At 40.3% G+C, this 21,934-nt stretch overlaps 2 protein-coding genes across 3 annotated transcripts in view; both read right to left on the bottom strand.

The window, feature by feature from the left end:
• LOC118496018 (CD209 antigen-like protein C) overlaps nt 1–21,934 on the bottom strand; it is a 331,629-nt gene that overhangs the window by 36,214 nt on the left and 273,481 nt on the right. The window lies entirely within an intron of this gene.
• The window catches only part of LOC116037832 (low affinity immunoglobulin epsilon Fc receptor-like), a 57,275-nt gene that overhangs the window by 7,042 nt on the left and 28,299 nt on the right, over nt 1–21,934 (bottom strand). Inside the window, exons 4-7 of one of the 2 annotated variants that reach the window (XM_036006033.1) lie at nt 13,282–13,647; nt 13,027–13,190; nt 11,363–11,475; nt 10,540–11,286 (exon numbers count right to left, since the gene is read on the bottom strand). In XM_036006033.1, the coding sequence (XP_035861926.1) occupies nt 11,151–11,286; nt 11,363–11,475; nt 13,027–13,190; nt 13,282–13,647 (779 nt within the window). In that variant the 3' untranslated portion in view covers nt 10,540–11,150. Of the gene's footprint in view, nt 1–10,539; nt 11,287–11,362; nt 11,476–13,026; nt 13,191–13,281; nt 13,648–21,934 lie in introns of those variants that run through there. The other variant, XM_036006034.1, reaches the window with a different exon arrangement.

Here is a 21,934-nt window from a genome sequence, read left to right as displayed (position 1 = left end):
GTGGACATAGGACCTCATTTCCAAGTTAGCCAGTGTGTTATTTATCAATGGAGACAGTTTTCAACATTTTTCATCCAGTCCTTCCAGTTGCAGAGTTCACTGGTGCTAGGCTAGCGCAAGTCAACTGTATCTGCTAGCCTGCCATTAAAAGCAGTCTTACCCACTCCACAGTACACCAGAGGCAAATAAATTATAACGCCAGACTATTGATGTAAATGTCTGTTGATAGAATAATGTTAGAATTAAAACTACCCTTGCATCGCATTGCAATAGTTATACTTTGTTCCCTGTAGTTGGTAGCTTAGGCTACAGCGGCGGCGGAGTGATATTACTTAGGCTACCGAGAAAGCCGGTTTCCATGACAATCACGCAAGTTTATTTGCCTGCTGCTGTGAGCTCCAACTAATTCCACTCTGCCAGGCTATAACTCACATAACGTTACCGGTACATGAAAGCACACGGGCTATCAATTTGCATGTAAACTGTCCGAGCTTACATGATGTTTCTGTCAGTAATTACCTAAAGTTAGCGGTTAGCCCAGCCAGGTATCTACCAAGAGTGTAGCTATACCGTTAGCTAATGTTATCACTCTCCACAACGCATTGAACAGTAACGTTCCCCTAACGTTGTCAGTCTCAATCTATCAGTAGCAGCTAGGCTAACGTTATGAAAGGGGCTAGCTGTATTAGCTAGAGTAGCCTACCAAAAGTTATTACCTGTTCATCAGTAGCTGTTGGTGCATCTAGAAAGATGGATTGAACCACATTTGTTGTCAGTGACTTGTGGTCCTTTAGATTGCGGGGTTTTTCAAAGTGGTCTGGTCTAAAATGATCACTACACATTTGGCACTTGAGTAGGGTCTCCGCCGGTATCTTGATGTCCAAGCCAGCAGCTACTAGGTTTCCCGACTGGAGTGCGCTTCTCCGTTTACTTTATGGCGCAGTACTACTAACCGGAGATAAGTAAAATTCCGCCGCTGCTGAGAAACTAGTCCCTCAAAATGTAATGTGATCATTGAGATACAAGGGTAGTTTTATTTCTAACATTATTTTATCAACGGACATTTACATCGATAGTCTGGCGTTATAATTTATTTGCCTCGGGTGTACTGTGGAGTGTGTAAGACTGCTTTTAATGGCAGGCTAGCAGATACTGTTGACTTGCACTAGCCTAGCACCAGTGAACTCTGCAACTGGAAGGACTGGAAGAAAAATGTTGAAAACTGTCTCCACTGATAAATAACACACTGGCTAACTTGGAAATGAGGTCCTATGTCCAAAATTCTGAACCACCCCTTTAAGGTTTGTCTCATGTCTCAGTGTGAGTTCATGCATGGACTGCCTGTTCAGTATACTTACAGTAGACGACTGCTATGATGCCCAACAGCAGAATGACACAAAGAATCCCCAAACAACAGGCCAGCTGCTGATACTGGAGACGTCTGTTGTTTGCTTTCTTGTCGAGCAAAACTCCTGCTGTGAATCAGAAAAGGATTCATTGCCAAGTAAGTAATAGTAGTAAAATTATTATAAAATTATTTTACATTAACAACTTACTTGTGTCAGCGGTTGGTTCATTTGTTTCACTTTGCACCTTCAATTCATCATACACAGTTTCCTCCTCCTTTCTAGCTGAAAGGTTGAAGGACACAATCCATAGTTAATTACTGTGTAGTGGTGAAATAAAGGCTTTAAAGGCTTATTTGTTCATATCAAAGAAACAAAAAATCCCTCCTGATGAGGATCGCTTTTTGATACGGAGGCCCTAAAGCGCCGTAAATAAGATTTTTTTATCTTGTAAGCATAAGATAATAACTTATCGGAACAAATTAGTTATCTTAGAAATAATGCATACTGTTGGGTGTAATGGATTGATATTTGTATGTATATTTGTATATAAGGATTGGATTTTAGTATTTATATTATTGAGTAGCTAAATCGGGTACAATGCATCTCTTCTTCTCATGTGATAATAATGTTGCACACAGTCACCATATCATTTTCAGAACTCGGCTGATTAAGATTTTTTGTGACTTTAGGGGCTCCTTGCTTTTGTCCTGTAATGTATGTTTCAGAAGTCATAAAATAATTTCACACAGGGATCTGTCAGCTAAAACCACAGATGTTGAAATTGTCTCACACTTAGCAGATCCTAGACAAAAAGGGGAAACTCTGTCTTTTAAGGGGAAATACTTAAAACACTTTAAAACCGTGTCTTTATCTATATGCCTCTGCTGATCCTCTGCCTTCCAATGCACACACACACACACACACACACACACACACACACAGGGGATGTATTCTCCTGTCGAGGGCGACAACGTCGACTTAAGAGTTAAATATTTGGATCCACATTTCCCTGACTGGTAGAGATGCACCGAGTGACCGGATTGGCCGATTTTCATGTCATCGGCCATGACCGGCAACCTGCCGGTCAGTCTGACATATGCCGATTTTATGCCGGTCAAATTCACTCGGGAGCCGCATGGTTTACATCGTGCAACAGCAGCACCACACGTGCACATGCAGGGTTTCCGCTATATGCATGTAGCAGCAGCGCACTGCCGCTCAATCAGCTGTTTATGAAATGTCATACAGTCGTAATTATACACGGCTCAGTCAGACGCTCTCTCTCCCCTCTGAGGCTGGAACATGAAAACCACACTCACGCGGGTCCTGTGAAATATGACAACTACAGTTTATTGGAAAATAGCGTTGGGCACACTGACTTTGATGAATTTACTGTTTATCAGACAAGAAGCTAACGTTAGCAAACGCTGTGGTCTGCCTCTGGCGCCCCGTCAGAGGCAGAGGGACCACTGTAGGAGACGCTGTAAACAAAAAAAAAAGATGCTGTATTCCTCTGACACGCTGTATTAACATTACTGTTTAAAACTCTTTCCAGGTTAGTGGGGATGCATACCGCTCAAAACAAACATTAAAACCGTAGTAAGCTTCCCTCAGCGTTTAGTTTTGTTGCTAAACTGTGTGTAAAATGAGCGGTGACGTTAAATCATCTGTTTCAGGTAACGGCACTCTAGGGTACCGTCTATTTGCTGGATTGTTCCGAGGTAACCGTCGGTAGCTAACGTTAGCAGATAAGCCTGTTGACAGCAACGGTAGTTTTCAGATTTATGCACAATGACTCATAAAGCAAATTTGCTAAAAAAGGAACTACACGCTGTTTTCAGGTAATGTTACTGTTGATGTTCAAACAGGCCTGTGTGTGTGTTTTGAGAAATATCTATCTGCATTAAGGCTATATTTTATTTTTATTTGTTATTTATATATTATTTTATTGCCATTACCTGTTTTCCCTGTTTTCATACATACAGAAATTTAGTTTGCTAAATATATCATATTTCTTTAGTTGGATTTTTTTACCAGGAGTAATTTATATAGTTCTATTTTATAATGATCGATTATCTATTCAAAAAATGTTCTATGTTCTATGCAAAATGTAAAATTTTCTGTTAAAAGATAGAAAATAAATATTTGTGTGCTGTAAAGTGGTTAGAAAAAATGAACTCGGAATCGGCTAAAATCGTTATCGGCTGGTCAAACTCAATGAAAAATCGGAATTGGCCTAGAAAGTTGTAATCGGTGCATCTCTACTGACTGGTTTTAAGTAGCTGTGGTCTGGGTGGATTCTCCACTGTGGGTGACGTACTGTAAACAGGCAATACTAAAAAAGACCATCAGTTTAAATCCAACGTGAGTTCATAAAATGGTAACTGCAGTAAAACTACATTGAAATTAAATGGAAATGGGCTATTCCAGTGGATTAGTTGGTGGAAGTTTGAGGACAGAGTCAATCTTAACAGTTGAACATTGTGCATGATTTGAATTGTATGTGTTTACTTGGTTTATTTAATAAGACATACGTTATAGCAAATTAGACAAAAGCTAACAAATATTACATTACATGTCATTTAGCTGACACTTTTATCCAAAGTGACTTACAATTGCTATATGTGCTATATGTCAGAGGTCGCACGCTTCTGGAGGAACTATGGGTTAAGTGTCTTGCTCAGGGACACATTGGTTGATGTATCGCTATGTGAATTGAACCCAGATCTCCCACACCAAAGACATATGTCATATCCACTGTGCCATCACCACCCAATATGTTCTTCATTAGATAGTAAACAAACACAGTTATACCATAATTACACACCATATACCTAAATTGTTGCCTTATTAGAAACCACATATAATGCCATAGGACTATTGGACCCAAAATATACTTAAGACACTATTATACCTAAACATGCTCTAAGCAGAAAAAAATAGATGTTAATACACTGTTAGACACTATTTTTCTTGATTATGGTAAAAAAAAAAAAAATCAAATACAATTCCATATCAGATCCTAAATAGTTAGACTTTATTCTACAGGTATCAACAAATTATGCAACTATTTGGATTTACTATTCTGATCAGAACTGTATTTTCTATCCATTATTAGTGAAGAAAATACCAGTACAAGTAATCAACATTGCATATGATCACATGAACAAAGATACAGTATCTGATCCATAGCAACAGCATAAGTTCCAAGATATCTATTATTGATATACTGTTTTTAAAAACTAAATACTGTACTTACCTTGGGTTGGAGGATGTTTCTTACTTTTGAATACAACCGAAGCGTAGTTAACTTCCTCCTCCGCCATGGTTACAGTCGCTCTGTTGGGTTCTGTCTGACTTGTAGAAAGAGAAGTACTGCTGAAATGAATCCACAGTGCATCTGTAAGTCTGATAAGATCAACTTCTGTTTTTGGTTGAGAAAGGTTTTTACAATCATGACTGGCTGAATATGATCTTCCAAACCATATACAGTGTTTTCTTTAGTACTTAACATGCTCTGTTAACAAATCAAGCCTTCTATCTGTTATCTATATCTTATATCTGTACTGTAACTAAAACCATAAAAGCTGCACTATTCAATGTAAGATCACTATTTAAGTCTTTTCTAATCAATAACCTGATTACTAGTCATAAATTACACATATTACATATTCACAAGCAATAATAATGAATGAACATCAATACGTTCATTGTTCATCATACTGAGAATAAACATCCATCACTCATCCCCTATACTCATGTCAGTATACAGGAGTGTATCCCAGAATGCACTGCGTGAAAGGCAAAGGGAACATGTAAGCTCTAAATGCAGCGAACACACCGAGGCCAGATCTGCTTCTGTCTCATCTTTGATTAAACATGTTACATAAACTGATATTTACCATAGAAAGAGAAAAATCAATCCAATCTCTAATTGCACTTATACATTTAATCCACGTGTCTGTTCTTTCAGACACCAACAGCTTTGAAAGTCTTCATAGTTTGATAGCCACTTGATATTATCATGCATAGTCTGACTGCAGTGTTTAAACAGATAAAGCCTTCTTTTTGCAGATCCATTGTTTTTTCTCATCACGGCTCACTGACACTCTAGTGGCCTAAAATAAGTGATACACAAATGCTAATACATAAATGTTTGATAATATCATGGCTGTGAATTTTGCCATTTCAATAGCATTTGCTGCCAATGTGTTGTCATGCTTTAAAAGCATCATGCATTATGAAAAATAATATTAAAACTACACAAAAGATGAGATGCTTACAGTATCTCACCAGCAGATAAGAAACATTTATCTTTTTAAAACAACAGAGCCTGTGTGAAGGCTGATAGGGAAATGGTAAAGTTTACATTGTACTAATTTCTCAGAAAAGTGTGTGGTTTTTAGTTCTGCTTTGAAGTTATGAAAGAGTTGTTGTTTGCTTAGCAGCTAATGTCTCAAGTCTTTTAATGGTTTTAACCCACACTGTGTGTCTGCAGCATCTTCCCACGCTGCTGCCACCAACCTTTCATCAACAGACAGTAACTTTTATCATAATCAAATAGATTTGATAAATTCTATCTGCTGAGATTGAATCCATTCATCCATTTGACAAACATAAAATTCTACTTTTCAAGTTCATTATTGGTCTGGCGAGGTCGGTGACTCGAGGCTGTTCGGTGTGTTCCGTGACGTCGTCAGTCAGAGGAGCCGTCGGCCTTCATTTTGGCCAATTTGACATGTTGAATCAGAAGGCGGGCAGTCGGACTCAATGACCAATCTGATTGGTGGAGTGCTAACCCGGAAATGACGAGCGGGATGAGCGTGACTAACGCCTCGCCTCTCAAATTCAGACGAAAATCTTTTAAACTGACCGTTGTCGATCTGAAATGAAGACAGATTCAGCAACTGCATGGCCTATTTCTCGCTTAAAATGTTTTCAGAAACACGTTTCGGTGAACTATTTTCGTAAAATACGAGATCATAGATTTCGAACGAGCCGCCATTATGGTCGGGGAGAAGCCAGACCCACGTGACTCGTTTGTCCAATCAGCTGCTGGTTTAAATTTTTTGGGTGACAATACAGAATAGCGCCGCCTGTTGTTATAGAGACGTATTACGTCTTGCACACGCACAGAACGTACGCTCAAGTCGGCGTCGCTTCGATGTGTTCCGAGGCACTTTTTTGACCAACTCGGGGTGGTAGTCAGTCCGACTGCCTTTTCTGCTGACTGTTGGCCGTCGGGTTGGTGTGTCAGAGCCAGGGCATTTTCACACCTACCTCATTTGGTCCGGACTTTCGGACTTTTCAGTTTGGTCCGAACCAAAATTGCAGGTGAGACAGGTGCCTCGGACCACGGGTCGGATCAAAAGACCAAATTTTGGTCCGCTCGAAAGAGGTGGTCTTGGTCCGGACCAAATTGAACCATGGTTTGGTTCATTTGCAGTATGAAAACACTTTTTGGATGGGTCGGACTTTCGGACCAATTACAGGAAGCTCTGGCAGGCTCTCATTGTTTTATAAGACCGGGGAAGCTCCTTAAGGAATAGCTCAGTCACAGTGCTTACGTGTATGTGAGAGAGACGGTGAGCGTGCTCAGACCAGACAGCTGTCGGCTATCAGAGCAGAGAATAAATCAGCAGTTTACTTGTTAAGTGGTAGTAAATGTACAGCATAGGTTTCAGTTTGTCTCTGAATAAATGCTGCAGCTCCTCAAACCCCGAGTAAAGTTCCCGTGTCTTCCTTCTCAACAACGCAACAAAACAAAGAGAGAGCCGCCAGAAACTCTGACACAGAGAGAGGATACGAGAGGACGGGGAAGCCGTCTACAAACCAATCAGTTACAACTGTTGGGAGACGCAGCGCACGTATGTGATGACGACAGGACGTAGTTCTGTCACGTATAGTTCTTTAGTGCGCTTGCATAACTGCAGTGTGAAACTAAAACTTTCTGGATCAAATGTATACAATGTAACAAAAACATGAACCACAAATGTTGATACACAAATGTTAATACACAAATGTTTGATTATATGTTGCTGTGAATTTTGCCATTTCAAAAGCATTAATGTGTTGTCATGCTTTAAAAGCATCATGCATTATCAAAAATAATATTAAAACTACACAAAAGATGAGATGCTTACAGTATCTCACCAGCAGATAAGAAACATTTATCTTTTTAAAACAACAGAGCCTGTGTGAAGGAAATGATGAAGTTTACAGTGTACTAATTTCTCAGAAAAGTGTGTGGTTTTTAGTTCTGCTTTGAAGCTATGAAAGAGTTGTTCTTTGGTTAGCAGCTAATGTCTCAAGTCTTCTCCTTTAATGGTGTTAACCCACACTGTGTGTCTGCAGCATCTTCCCACGCTGCTGCCGCCAACCTTTCATCAACAGACAGTAACTTTTATCATAATCAAATAGATTCAATAAATTCTATCTGCTGAGATTGAAGATCCATTTGACAAACATAAAATTCTACTTTTCAAGTTCATTATTCATCACACAGAGAACAAACATCCATCACTCCTCCCCTGTACCTGCTTATGTCTGTTTACAGGAGCTTATCCCAGCATGCAATGCGTGAAAGGCAGAAAGAAACAGATTCAACACACAAACACATTAACCTGACCTGCACGTGTTTGGACTGTGGGAGAAAACCCATGTGAACATGAGGGAACATGTAAACTCTAAAAGCAGAGAACCCACTGAATATATCAGCCTGTTTTGGGTCACTATCAAACATCCATTGTAACGCACTAAACAAAGTCATATCAATGAGCAGTAAAAAAAAATAAAAAACGGACAGAAACAGGAATAACTGATCAGTATTCACAACAGAAGGACTAAACTAAAAGGAACACAGATAGCCTCAGACACCACCCCCACACTGCACAGTCTTCTACCCTCAGGTCAGAGACACAGGTCACTCTCATTCAGGACTAACCCCTATTTCCACTGGTCACCTCTGCACTGCGTTCTGGATGCACCGCGTTCCCCCGCGAGCAATCACAGCCATTCAAGTCAATGCTAGATAAGTCCCCCCCCCGACGAGAGATTCCACTGGGGGGTGGTGGAAAAACATAATAGCCCCCCACCCCCCAATGTTGAACCCAAAGTTATGCCCTTGTGACTGTGTGAATGTGAACTGTGTTGTGTTGTTGGGTATATGGATTGGACATGCACTGATGCTCTGCACAAATGAACTTCCTGATGGATAAATAAAGTTCATTGAATTGAATTGAAGACCAGATCTGCTTCTGTCTCATCTGGATTAAACATGTTACAACATCCTGAATAAGGTTGTTCCTTCTCTTAGATGATTAACACGTGCTGACATTTTTGAGAAAAAAAAGAGAAAAGCAACAATATCTGGCATACACTTTATTCAATGTAATGGACTAAAATATAAAACTGCTCCTAGATAGAAAGATAACACTTAACCATCAGCTGTACAAGTAAATATTGAAACAGACTCTGGAACATTCTGTTGAGAACAAGTGATGCACCGCCCTCTGTTGGCCAATCAGGAGCAACAAAATAAAATGTCATAGAAACAGGAAATATAAGCATTGCCAAAGATCCTCTACTAACCGGTCTCTGGCATTGCATCTCTAACAAAGAAGAAGAAAATCACATTTAAAGTTATTGATAATTAACAGTTTAGTGTCCCTTCAGGCCAGTCACTGTATTTTCTTAAATGTTGGTGTCAGTAGTCAGACACACCATACCTCTATAATCCAATATCTAACTCAATTACATTTAATCTAAGTGTCTGTTTTTTCAGACACACACAGACAGCTTTGAAAGTTTTCATAGTTTCATATTCATAAGCCAGTTGATATTATCATGCAGAATATGACTGCAGTGTTTAAACGCAACATAAAGCCTTCTTTTTGCAGATCCATCGTTTTCTGTCAGCACAGTTAGACTCGTTGAGTAACCAGTCCTCCTGACAAGCTGCACTGTGATATTATTTCTATTGGTTATTGTTTGACTTAATTAATTGGATCCTAACAAACCATTATTTTCTTTGGAGCAGTAATCATCAGTTGTCGTCATGTTTCGTATTTGTGTCTCCAGCTCCTGGTTTCGTGCCTTAAGCTGCTGGTTTTGGGATGTCAGCTGCTGGTTTTCTGCCCTCAGCTTGGCGTCATTTTCAGAAATGACAGAGGTAACTATAGCGACAGTGTTTGGCTTTGAGACTTTGTTTGAAGGCAAGAATTATATTATAGAAATACACAACAAAAGAAGCAATTTACATGATCATATTAGATATTAAAAGATAGGTTGACATGTTATAAATATATCTTTAAACAATAGTCAGATGTCCATATGAACATTGATACTGGGTTTTCTTGTTCTGATCATTCCTCCAGTTCATACTGGAGAATAAGAGATCCCTTTCTAATGTACTTCCAATATAAGAGATAGGAGACAAAGTCCACAGTCCTACTTCTGTGATAAAACACATTCATAACTTTATCTGAAAGTAACATGAGGTTCAAGTAGTCTAAATATCTTCCAAAGTCATGTCTTCATCGTTGCACAGGAGCAGTATGAAGAGGAGGAAGGATAACACCAAGCAAGAACTGTTTCTATGTACATATGGGCATCTGACAAAGTTGACAAAATGTGAACCTGTCCTTTAAATAAGGACTACCAACAACAAGCTAAGACAGTGGTACTCACAGTGGATATGAAGGCCCATGATGACTAACAGTATCAGCCAACACACTGCTATCAGTGGAAAAGACTGAGTGAAGAAGAGAGACCTCTGGTCTGAGAGAAAAATAAGGATTCAGTTAAATTTATGTTGATTTAAAGGCACATTGTGAAGAAATGTAATAATTGCGTTGCATTGCCAATGTGTGAACGGATTGTAACTTAAGTTAAAAACTGAGACATTCCCCTAAATTGGATTTCTGTTCATCCTGAACAAATGTTTAAAGTCCTGCTGCAGTCCTGTATGAGAGCTGTTAGGAGGCCGTCTGCTCCACTGTGATGCTCTGATTTGAGGTTGTTCCCTATTTTATTCAGTTCATGGTTGTGATTGTCATTTTTTCTTTCTATCTGCTTGTCTCACACATCCTGTTCAATAGGCTCCAACTTCCTGAATTATGTTGTTTGTTCTACATTGTTGAAAATAGTTTCAATCAGCGTTATGTAAGAAAAAGACAATAACAACAACAACGTGTCACAGTGTTTTTATTCAATGTAATAAAACATGAATTTGCTTCTAGATAGATAAATAGAAAACATTTTACACGTTAATATTCCTAACATGCTGAAGAAAAAAGCTCTGAGGACATTCTGTTGAGAACAAGTGATGCAGTGCCTCCATTTTGGCCAATGAGTAGCAACAATATATGTTAATGATACATAGGAAACAGGAGACTGAGCAGTCTGTCTGTCCCTGTCATCAATCTGCTGATATACAAATTATAATCATCACATCTCTAACAAAGCAGAACAAAAGCTCATTCAACAGGTATCAATGATAACAGTGCCCCTTCAGTCTAGTCACTGTATGTTTCACAGACTTACATTAGCATACCTATATAATCAAATATCTAAATGTATTCAAATCTAAGTGTCTGTTTTTTTTTTTTTTAAACGAGACACACAAAGAGTTTACAAAATAATTCACTGTAAATATTTCTTTTCTTTTCTTTTTCTATAAAAATAAATTCCGTGAACATTTTTAGTTCTGAAGACAAAACATTTAAATTGTGAAGTAGAAGTCTTAGTAGTTTGATATTTATAAGCCAGTTGATATTATCATGCAGAGTCTGACTGCAGTGTTTAAACAGATAAAGCCTTCATTATGCAGATCCATCTTTGTTTCTCAGTACAGTTCACTGATCTCCATCCTACGTTCTGGACAGACATTACACACTGACCATCAGTAGCAGTAGGAGGAGGTTGTGGTGTCCAGTAGCTGAGGGAAGAACATGATGTTTAGATCAAGGCTGATAGATTTTATGATTCAAAGTGTTTAGGAATGTGTCTCTTACCTTTCAGTCAGATTACTTCCATCAATCCACTTCCATCTCCCACCTTCAGCTCTCAGGCCAAACCAGTATCCAACGGTTACTGAACTACCCCAGCTGTATGCATTGAGTGCAGTCTGACAACAGAGAAACAGTTATCATATATTTAAACACTATAACTAAACAATCACACTCTGATCTACAGACTCACAGTGTTCAAACCTGGAGAAAATACATTTCAATTTAATAATTGTGTTCATGGCCGTGATATGTGTAGTAAGTTGGCTGGCAAAGCTGTTTTATATTTAGATGACTGACTTTGTTCAGCTCATTTTCTAGAACCAGTGTGTAGCATGAAAACACGGTGGGGGGAATTAGGAAGCTAGCCAACGTTAACAATCCTAAGGAAGTAAATCTGTTTCATTGGATTTTGAAATTTAAAAAGCCATTGAATTTCTAGCACTGAATATATTTATGCAATGAAATTATGTATCTCAAATCTTTGCTACAAAATGTCAGTCTTCAAATGTTCAACAACTGATCTTCACCTTTAATTTTCTAAGTTTCACAAATTCAGAATTAGAAATTCAAATAAATAAATGAAATATACCAAATTCAGATGCAAAATACAATGTATAAAACTCAACTAATATATTTTCAACTTGCTCAAATTCAATAGGGAATATGCCATATTCAGCTGCAAAATGTAATGTATAAAATTCAGTGTTAACATCTGGGAACCCAAGGAAGAGCAGTCGATTCTAGATTATATCAGGAATGTGCCATAGTGGATTTGGTCTGCTATTACTCTGCTATATAGAGTTAGAATATGGACAGTTTTACCAAAATTGATGGTGACTTGCACATTTGCTTGGACGCGGCAGCCAGCTGAAGCTCACAGACCCCGCTGTCAGCTGGCTGGAGCTCTTTCAAGATCCTCGATCGTTTATTTAAATAACACAACACAAATATCCATTAAATCTGCCTTTTCGGAGTTAAAAAACTTCACAAGCAATTGCGGGCGTAATGACCTCGCTGGTCGGCTGTCACACACACACACACACACACACACACACACACACACACACACACACACACACACACACACACACACACACACACACACACACACAGACAAGTATGTTAAAGAGAGATGTGTCTCTCCTTTCAGAAGCTGCTCTCCCACTCATCTGACTGCTGCTCTGAATCTAGAATCGATTGCTTTTCCTTGGGTTCCGAGATGTTAACACTGAATTTTAAACATCACATTTTGCAGCTGAATCTGGCCTGTTGAGTTTGAGCAAGTTGAAAATATATTAGTTGAAATTTATACATTGTATTTTGCATCTGAATTTTGAGAAAAGAATCCCACGAGTCCCTGGGACTTCTGCCTAGCATTAACGTAAAGGCAGAACACCAAGCAGTGGACCAAACCACTGTGAGACAAGGGAGGGGGGACTCAAAATGATTCTATACTTAAAACCCATTTGTTGCCCTGTTTGCATTTGTGTTAATTTACTACTTACACAATTATTTGAAGTATTTAATTATGTACCATACACAGCATGGTTTTAATGACATTTTTAGGGGGAGGGGTTAACCCTCAGATGGGGTGGGTCCTGACCCCCCCGATCCGTCCCCAATTTCCGCCTACGTGTGTCATAAAAATGTCCATGTTTTCTCATTACCTGTTCCTCTTGACTATGTACAACAACCAAATCTGAACTCTTTCCTCTACAGTTTTGTCGAGCTTCTTCCCAGGTTTTCTGATCAGCAGGAGCAGCGTCATGAATCACATAGCAGTTAGACCCACTGAGTATCCAGCCATTCTGACAAGCTTTACACTGTCTCACTGAAACAACAGAAACCAACCAATATACAACAATTACTGCATCGTGATATTAATATTATTATTGGGTCTAATTAATGGGATCTGAACATACCGTTATTTGTTTTGGGGCAGTAGGCATCAATGCTCCACTGAACTTGACTGACGTTGAGTTTATTCCAGGTTGTCTCCATGTCTTGTATTCGTTCTGTTAAGTTCTTCCTCTGTGTCTCCAGCTCCTGGTTTCGTGAGTTCAGCTGCAGGTTTTGTGTTGTCAGGTTCTTGACGTCTGCAGTCAGGTTTGTGATCTTACTTTCTAAGACAGTATAGTTTTGTGTCAGGTTGCCCAACTGGACTGTCAGATTGTTGTTGTCCCTCCTCAACTTTTCATTGTCTAAGCTGAGTTTGTTGTTGAGGTTTGTCAGGTTGCGATTGGCAGCCATCAGCTCACTTTCATCACTCTGATGACTTAATGTAGCAACTGCAAAATGAAAATTAGCTTCTTAATTATAGTGATAAAACAATATTTGTTGTTTTCAAATCATTTTCACCTTTGGAAACCATTTCCTGTCTCACTCTAGATTTTCCAGCCTTTTAGAAGATTTCAACAAGTCCCTTGAAAAGACCTAAACCAACTCTAAGGGTTCTATTTTAACGATCGAAGCGCCTGGCTCAGGTGCTTTTAGGGCGTATCCAACTCCACTTTGCTAGTTTGACGGCGGGAAAAGGGTCCGTGCGCCGGGCGCATGGTTCAAAAGGTTTCACCTAGTGTCTTCATTAAGTCATAGGTGTGTTTTGGGTGTAACATGCAATAAACCAATCAGAGATCATCTCCCATTCCCTTTAAAAGCCAGGCACGTTTGTACCTTGGCGCATTGCTATTATGATGGTGGATTTGCAACGTGATATTTTTATTTGTAATCTTTTGCATGTTTGTGTGCTGCTGCGCTTCCCTGTGTATGTAACAAGCATAGCGTGGCGCGCTGTGCATGAGCCTAGGCGCATTTTACTCATTTGCTGTTAAAATAACAATGAAATGCTGCACTATTGACTTTACACTAGGTGTTGGTCAATGGCGCGATCACTTCCCGCTGCCTCAAGATAGCAATATGCCAAGAATTCACGTGAACACACCTCCCTGTAAGACCAGCATGCCCATGGGTGCAAAGATGGGCGCAGGTGCATTTGCTATTTAAACGACATGGGCGCTTGACGGGAAATTGACAACTGCATCAGTCGTAAACTAGAAAAGACACTTGCGTCGGGCTTTGCGCTGCGCCGGGTGCAAGATAGAGCCCTTAATCTGTCTCACAATGTTTTCTGACTTCCCCAATGGACCCTGTGGCCCTCAGGCCCAAGCCCTTTAAATCATACTAAAGACTACAAATATCTCACATTGCCTAAAACAGCTGACCACTAGTTTTAAATTAACATTACTCAAACAGGAGTAAATAGTAGAATAGAATAGTGTACTTGTTGATGAAGTCTTTCAGTCACTGATTGATTCACTTGCAAGCCTTTATGGCAGCAGGACAGTGTATGTGGGATTGACTCAAATTTAGATGTATTCATTGTTATGAAGCAATATGTCACCCAGTGCAACAGTGTGGCTCACAGATGTGTGTTTGGACGACAATGGAGCTTTATGTCACAGAGGAAGAAGATATATCCAACACATTCTCACTCCCATCCCTTCAAAAAGTGATGCTTGGTCAGGTGCCTTTGGCATTTGTTATTGACGCAAAAAAGTCTTTAGCGTCATATTTAGACACGCTTGGTTGGGACTCTTGGCATCACATTTCGACGCTCTGTGTCAGGACCCTTGGTGTCACGCAGATTTTGGGTCTTTCATACTACTACCGTTCCCTACCATCGCTACCGTCGCTCTTAATACTACGTCATCTTACAGCGCCCCGGTCGTGCTGCTGCTCTGCCCGGTGCGTTCCAAAGAGACGCTAAAGGGTGATTTTCATGTCAGTATCCGACACTGAGAACGGGTTGATATATCAGGCTTTGATACACACACTACTGTATTGTTAGTGGACACATTTATTGTTGGTTTGGGTCTGATCATGGGATTTATTGACAAGAAAAAAAATATAGAATATCACTTGACTTAACCTTTAATTCCTTTTATGCATGAAGGTTGTGAGAGAACCATGTGTTTTTTTTCACTTTCAATTCAATATCATGTGAAATGTTTTCACTTTCATTGGGGCCTCTGTTTTATTCCGAATGTGGCCAATTCCAACCTGATCTCACAGAATTTCGTGAAATGAACACGGCTCCTTAACTCAAAATCTGTGGCAGTGTCACGGAATCGCCGAAAATTCTGTGATGGGCCCACGGAAGAATTCCGTGAAATGAACACTGCCCCTTAAGTTAAGGAAAAGGTCGTGGGTGGGCGGGACAACAACAGTTTGCGTTTAGGAAAAGAAGAACGGGACGGCCGTATACAGCGGACGGGTTGATATTAGGAAAAGAAGAACAGGTTGGGTTTAGGAAAAGAACAACGGGACGGTTGGTTTAGGAATCCTGACATGCAGGACACGGTCCCCGGTCTCCTGGGTGAAAGTCCTGTGTTGTTTGTCCCATCCACCATCCCAACCAACCTCCTTAAGCGGATTTTCGGGCTTTCATACTACTCGCTACCGTTGTCGCTCTTAATGCTACGTCATCTTCTCATTGACTTTACTTTGGCATTGTTTTCCGTGGTGGCCACATGGAATTTTCACATCTTCCGTCCCACCACCACGTAATGCGCTGTTAACAGTTCGTGATCATTTCACGGAATTCTGTGAGACCAGGCTGCAAATTCATGACTTATATCAAATATTGGTTACAGACAAAAACTAATACTGTTATTCTTTAAGGTTTGTCTCATGTCTAAGTGTGAGTTCATGCATGGACTGCCTGTTCAGTATACTTACGGTGGTAGACGACGATGACTGCTATGATGCCCAACAGCAGAATGACACAAAGAATCCCCAAACAACAGGCCAGCCGCTGATACTGGAGAAGTTTGTTGTTTGCTTTCTTTTCTAGCAAGGATCCTGCTGAGAATAAGAAAATGATTTATTGTCAAGTAAGTAGTAGTAGTACATTTTTATTATTTTTTTTTAATTTTATAACTTACCATTTGTTCAGCAGTTTCTTCAATTGTTTTACTCTGCCCCTTCACTTCATCGTACACGGTTTCCTCCTCCTTTCTAGCTGTAAGGTTAAAGGACACAGTATCATAGTTAATTACTGCATAGTGCTGAAAGAAAGACTTTAAAGGCTTTTTTGTTATACCTTGGTCTGGGTGAATACTCAATTTTGATTGGCTGCAGGGTGTCCATAAAAAAGTGTTATAGGACACCTATTAAAGGAGTTCCGGTGAAACTGACTGTTTACTGTTCTAAATGAATGTGCTACATTACAACAAAAAGGAAATGTGAATCTGTTCATTTTAACACTGTGAGGTGCTTCAGTGCCCCTCTGAACACCACAGGATGGAGCTAATACACAAGCTGCAAAAAGTAAGTTTTAGTGCCCCTCTGAACTGACTTTGTTTCACAGCGAATAACGTTATCTCACATCCCGTTCGCTGTTCAGGTCGCTATCAGGCTGCAGCAGACAGTAACGTTACACATCGCAGATAAAATTGTTCGTAAAAGTCGTATTGTTTTGGGGTTAATGACATGGCTGATAGCTAGCTTGTCTTGTTCAACATACTGTCAAATTATTTTTACTGATTGCCAACTGTACACAATGTTATTGACTTTGGATCTTGCTAGCATAGCGTTAGCTTTCTGGCTCGTAGCTAAGCTGAAGGGTTCTACAAGCTGAGCAGACTATAAATATCTCCCGTTGCTAAGGGTGCAAGTCGTATCTATGGTCCTTCCTGTTTACTGGAGGAGTGAACAACATTGCATAAGAACCTTATAGGATGGGAATGATTGTTCCAGGTATTAGTTCAACCCTCAGGCGTAACCAGGGAAACTGAGTTACTGTTTGAATTTTATTTATATTTATACATTTATTATCTTGTTTGCACAAGATAATAAATGTATAAATAAAATTCACTCAGAACGGATTAAGAACCGTTCCTCTTCCGCTCTTGGCAGGTGTCCCAGCTCACCTGTTCCGTGCTGAGGCTTCACTGTCACGGAAACGCAAACGCAGAGGGACACGCAGCGGCCGGCTGGTCAAGATTAAATCTTGGCTAGCTCTCTCTCCTGAGTTGGCTCGGTTTTCTCCCTGCATCACACCGGAATATGTCCAGTATCTCCGCCGCCATGTCTCTCGTTCCGGTCGGCATCTGGCTAGTACCTGTTGTTGGCCCGTATGAGGAGCGCCATGCCCTCCGCCCCTACTCGCCTTGCCTCCGGCAGCCATGGTGGAGTAAACCACCGCAACCTTCAGCCACTGTGCCGATCAGCTAGCGCGGCTGACAACCCGATTTCGCCGACTAGATGTGCCTTGATCAACGCTAGGTCTGTCATTAACAAGACATCTATCCTTAAGGATTTCTTCACCACACATGCTGTGGATATACTCCTTTTGACAGAAACCTGGATAAGTGCTGGTGAGTCCGATGCCCTCATTGAGCTTTCACCTCCAAACTGTACATTCTTCAACTCTCCTAGGACTACTGGACGTCGAGGAGGAATAGCGACAGTTTTTAAGAAGAGATTATTTTGTAGGCCCCTGTCACCTTCTTCTTTTTCCTCTTTTGAACTTAGCATGTTTGTATTAGGTTGGTCGGATCCGGTACTATGTGCAGTAATCTACCGCCCGCCTAAATATAACAAACATTTTATAGAAGACTTTTCCGATTTCCTGGCTGGTATCATGACAGATTATGACAAGATTTTAATTGCTGGTGATTTTAACATACATGTCTGCTGTCCTTTAAAACCACTTGCTAGAGACTTTTTAGATATGATTGATGCTTTTAATCTTTCACAACACGTTCCACACTTTATATCTTGTTTTATCTTATGAGTTGCCTATTTCTAATATCCAAGTACATAATGCTGTTTTTTTCTGATCACATGCCTGTCTTATTTGATCTTTCTCTGCCCTCTCATAGTCTCAAACTGCCTGCTCCTATGCGCCTGTGTCGTGTGTTTAAGCCCTCCACTGCTGCTCAGTTTACTTCTGCTTTTATTAATATAACCCAGTCTGGTAGTAGTTATTTGGCTAACCTTGACACAGAACAATTACTTTCTTCCTTCCTTTCCACCTGTGCCGACATTCTTAACACTGTTGCTCCACAAAAAGCTAGGTGCCTCAGATCTAAATCTGAGCCATGGCTCAATGATGCCACCCGTGAGGCCAGACGAGTGTGCAGGAGAGCTGAGCACAGGTGGAAAAAGGACAAGTTCCATGTATCATATGAAGTCCTTAAGGAAAGCTTGAGAAAATATCAGAAAACTGTCAAAGCTGAAAAAACAAGATATTTTTCTGACATTATCTCCCAAAATGTTAATAAACCTCTGGTCCTTTTTAAAACTATTGATTCTTTATTAAACTTTTAAATGTTCTTAAGTTCTTTTTAGGCAAGGTTGCCACTATCAGAGCCCATATCGCATCCCCCGCTTTTGACCCTCCCATAGTTAGCACTTGCTCAACTGTCCTCAACCAGTTTGAGCCTGTGTCGCTTTTAAATCTCACTGAAATCGTCACAAAACTAAAACCCTCATATTGTCCCACTGACACTGTGCCCCCTCGCCTCTTTAAGGAAGCCTGGGAGACTATTGGCCCGATTGTTCAAAAAATCATAAATAGTAGTTTGGCAGCAGGTGTCGTTCCAACATATGTCAAAGAAGCAGTTGTGGACCCCCTGATTAAAAAGAGACATCTGGATTCCTCGGTTTTATCCAATTACAGACCTATCTCGAAGCTTCCTTTTATCTCAACAATTTTAGAGAAGACTGTACTTCTATAGCTGCAGTCTTTTTTAGATGTACATGGAATTTTTGAGATTTTTCAATCTGGGTTTAAAGCATGTCACAGCACTGAAACTCAACTTTTAAGAGTTTTTAATGACCTCTTAGTAACCATTGACACTGGCAATTCTACCATACTAGTGCTTTTAGACCTCACTGCTGCATTTGATACAGTTGACCACGCAGTTCTTATCTCCTGTCTAGAGCACTGTGTTGGTATCAGGGACACTACTTTGCAGTGGTTTAAGTCCTATTTGTCTGGGAGATGCTTTTCAGTAAAGCTTGGGGATTTTGGTTCATCTACTGCCCCCCTTCTTTGTGGTGTTCCACAGGGCTCAATTCTTGGACCACTTCTCTTTTCCCTATATCTCCTCCCCCTAGGAAACATAATTAGAAAGCATGGCATCTCCTACCACTTCTACGCGGACGACTTTCAAATATATCTTCCCCTCAAAAGAGGTGAAAACAACTCCCTCATACCTCTACTAGAGTGTTTAAAAGATATTAAGGCCTGGATGGCTTCTAACTTTTTAAATCTAAATGAAGAAAAAACTGAGGTCATTGTGTTTGGACCCAGTCGGACCGATGATATTCTTCCCGTTGACCTGGGCTACCTGCAACAATATGCTAACCCATAGTCACAAATCTGGGTGTCAAAATAGACAATGGTTTTAAACTTATAAACAGATAAATAATGTTGTTAAATCAAGTTTCTATCACTTGAGGCTTTTAGCTAAAATTAAACCTGTTTTATCTTGTAAGCACTTTGAGCATGTGATTCATGCTTTTATTTCAACTCGTTTACTTACTTTCGACTACTGTAATGCACTTTTCATTGGCTTTAACCAAACCTCTCTCTCATGCTTACAGTTAGTACAAAACTCGGCCGCTTGTCTTTTAACCAGAACTCGCAAGCATGAACATATACAGTGAGGAAAATAAGTATTTGAACACCCTGCTATTTTGCAAGTTCTCCCACTTAGAAATCATGGAGGGGTCTGAAATTGTCATTGTAGGTGCATGTCCACTGTGAGAGACATAATCTAAAAAAAAAAATCCAGAAATCACAGTGTATGATTTTTTTAACTATTTATTTGTATGATACAGCTGCAAATAAGTATTTGAACACCTGTCTATCGGCTAGAATTCTGACCCTCAAAGACCTGTTAGTCTGCCTTTAAAATGTCCACCTCCACTCCATTTATTATCCTAAATTAGATGCCCCTGTTTGAGGTTGTTAGCTGCATAAAGACACCTGTCCACCCCATACAATCAGTAAGAATCCAACTACTAACATGGCCAAGACCAAAGAGCTGTCCAAAGACACTAGAGACAAAATTGTACACCTCCACAAGGCTGGAAAGGGCTACGGGGAAATTGCCAAGCAGCTTGGTGAAAAAAGGTCCACTGTTGGAGCGATCATTAGAAAATGGAAGAAGCTAAACATGACTGTCAATCTCCCTCGGACTGGGGCTCCATGCAAGATCTCACCTCGTGGGGTCTCAATGATCCTAAGAAAGGTGAGAAATCAGCCCAGAACTACACGGGAGGAGCTGGTCAATGACCTGAAAAGAGCTGGGACCACCGTTTCCAAGGTTACTGTTGGTAATACACTAAGACGTCATGGTTTGAAATCATGCATGGCACGGAAAGTTCCCCTGCTTAAACCAGCACATGTCAAGGCCCGTCTTAAGTTTGCCAATGACCATTTGGATGATCCAGAGGAGTCATGGGAGAAAGTCATGTGGTCAGATGAGACCAAAATAGAACTTTTTGGTCATAATTCCACTAACTGTGTTTGGAGTAAGAAGAATGATGAGTACCATCCCAAGAACACCATCCCTACTGTGAAGCATGGGGGTGGTAGCATCATGCTTTGGGGGTGTTTTTCTGCACATGGGACAGGGCGACTGCACTGTATTAAGGAGAGGATGACCGGGGCCATGTATTGCGAGATTTTGGGGAACAACCTCCTTCCCTCAGTTAGAGCATTGAAGATGGGTCGAGGCTAGGTCTTCCAACATGACAATGACCCGAAGCACACAGCCAGGATACCAAGGAGTGGCTCTGTAAGAAGCATATCAAGGTTCTGGCGTGGCCTAGCCAGTCTCCAGACCTAAACCCAATAGAGAATCTTTGGAGGGAGCTCAAACTCTGTGTTTCTCAGCGACAGCCCAGAAACCTGACTGATCTAGAGAAGATCTGTGTGGAGGAGTGGGCCAAAATCCCTCCTGCAGTGTGTGCAAACCTGGTGAAAAACTACAGGAAACGTTTGACCTCTGTAATTGCAAACAAAGGCTACTGTACCAAATATTAACATTGATTTTCTCAGGTGTTCAAATACTTATTTGCAGCTGTATCATACAAATAAATAGTTAAAAAATCATACATTGTGATTTCTGGATTTTTTTTTTTAGATTATGTCTCTCACAGTGGACATGCACCTACGATGACAATTTCAGACCCCTCCATGATTTCTAAGTGGGAGAACTTGCAAAATAGCAGGGTGTTCAAATACTTATTTTCCTCACTGTAACACCAGTCCTGGCCTCGCTACATTGGCTCCCGATCCATTTTAGAATACATTTTAAGATCTTATTGTTTGTTTTTAAATCACTGAATGGGTTGGCACCTCGCTACATCTCAGACCTCTTACAAGTTTACACCCCCTCACGGTCACTTAGGTCTACTGATCAACTTCGGCTGGTCGCTCCAAAAACAAGGGGCAACCACACTTTTTCAGCTGCAGCGCCTAAACTGTGGAATGAGCTAGGTCCACAGGTCAAATTGGCTCTGACCCTCGAATCTTTTAAATCCCGTCTTAAAACTCAC

The sequence above is a fragment of the Sander lucioperca genome, chromosome 10 (genome assembly GCF_008315115.2).
Source record: "Sander lucioperca isolate FBNREF2018 chromosome 10, SLUC_FBN_1.2, whole genome shotgun sequence".
In the NCBI taxonomy this organism is placed as follows: domain Eukaryota; kingdom Metazoa; phylum Chordata; class Actinopteri; order Perciformes; family Percidae; genus Sander; species Sander lucioperca.
Note: the sequence above shows the minus strand (reverse complement) of the source record. Positions and strands in the feature narration are given on the sequence as shown.